This window comes from Mus caroli, chromosome 6 (genome assembly GCF_900094665.2).
Source record: "Mus caroli chromosome 6, CAROLI_EIJ_v1.1, whole genome shotgun sequence".
Lineage (NCBI taxonomy): Eukaryota > Metazoa > Chordata > Mammalia > Rodentia > Muridae > Mus > Mus caroli.
The window spans coordinates 93,196,389-93,197,627 of NC_034575.1; the positions used below are offsets into that span (position 1 = coordinate 93,196,389).

The following is a 1,239-nucleotide window of genomic DNA, read 5'->3' on the forward strand; positions in this document are numbered from 1 at the left end:
TTATATGTAAAATATCGTATATGCATAAGTAGTCTGAAGAAATGTGGAGTAGAATTTGGACAAGCTTCTCAAAAGGAGAAGCCAAAAAAAAAAAAAAAAAGGAGAAAAAAAAAAAAAAAAAAAAAAAAAGACAGAAGAGCTGTTTCTGAGTTAAACCATTACATATCATTCATGGCTACAGACCACCAACTCCACACAGAGACCCTGGTGCCAATGTTGAAAGAGAAACACTGACAAGAGGTTATCACCTTCTCCCCCCTACCTTGCAATTATACTATTTTTTCAGAAAGTTACAGCCTGGGATAGAACTTAATATTATAATTTAATTTAGGTGTGGCAAAATCCAAAAGAGAATCACACATTTCATTCAGTTTTGAGAAATCACAATTGCAAAACACTACCCTGCCAGCCCAGTCCCAGCAGCCATTTGTGTCCCACACAGATCCCTGGTTACCTCAGACTGCACAAAACTGACAGGAACTCGTTCATCTTCCAGCATGCGTCTAGACGCCTTTTGCAAATACATGTAATCAACAAGAGACTTATGGTCGAAGTTTCCTGTGGGTGCCTTGTCTGTTTGATCCTTTTGGATCATCCCCACAGGAAGGTGGGGGTCAGGGGCCATGACTTCCATCTCTGACTGCAGTTCCTTCAGCTCTTCAGGGGATAAGTTGGCTAGGAGTTCGTCTTCATCAAGCTCCTCACTAAAGGTGTCTTCTTNCTCCGAATTCCTGCTGTGCCCCGACATAGTTTACTTTTTTTCTATCTGTTTCTAGATCACCAGAAAAGAAGAAATAATCCAATATGATATTTTTAAAAAGAAGGAATCAGTATGCAAACACCTCAGTGTCTTCTAATTAACAAATATCTTAGGCCAATCCACCCTTGAGAGATTTTCTCACTCAATGGTGTTGGTTGAGCTGCTGGGATTGACTATAGCTCAGCTCATGTGGGATCTATATTAAGCAAGGTTTTCTGGGCAGCGTCTAGTTGTGGAACTACTACATGAGTCCCTTTTTGGCAACTTGAGTCATCTGGACAAATCCATCTGACATTTCAGTACAGCTGCTGGGCCGGACAGCGAGTAGCCAGGCTATGGAATCTCTGCAGAAATAAACACATTCTTTTCTAAAGCCCTCCCACCCCACGCAGCCCACACCCCATGCTGTAGATCTCCGGGGGAGGGGGGCTGCCGCTGCTTATTTAAACAACTCACAAAACATCAGAATGAAAATCCAG

General features: G+C 42.1%; 1 protein-coding gene across 1 annotated transcript in view; it reads right to left on the reverse strand.

Moving 5' to 3' along the window:
- Nucleotides 1–1,031, reverse strand: part of Lmod3 (leiomodin 3) — a 15,721-nt gene extending 14,690 nt beyond the window's left edge. Inside the window, exon 1 of the mRNA XM_021164138.2 lies at nt 455–1,031. Within this exon, the coding sequence (XP_021019797.1) occupies nt 455–748 (294 nt within the window). The 5' untranslated portion in view covers nt 749–1,031. The remainder of the gene's footprint in view (nt 1–454) is intronic.
- Between the last annotated feature and the right edge of the window lie 208 nt (nt 1,032–1,239).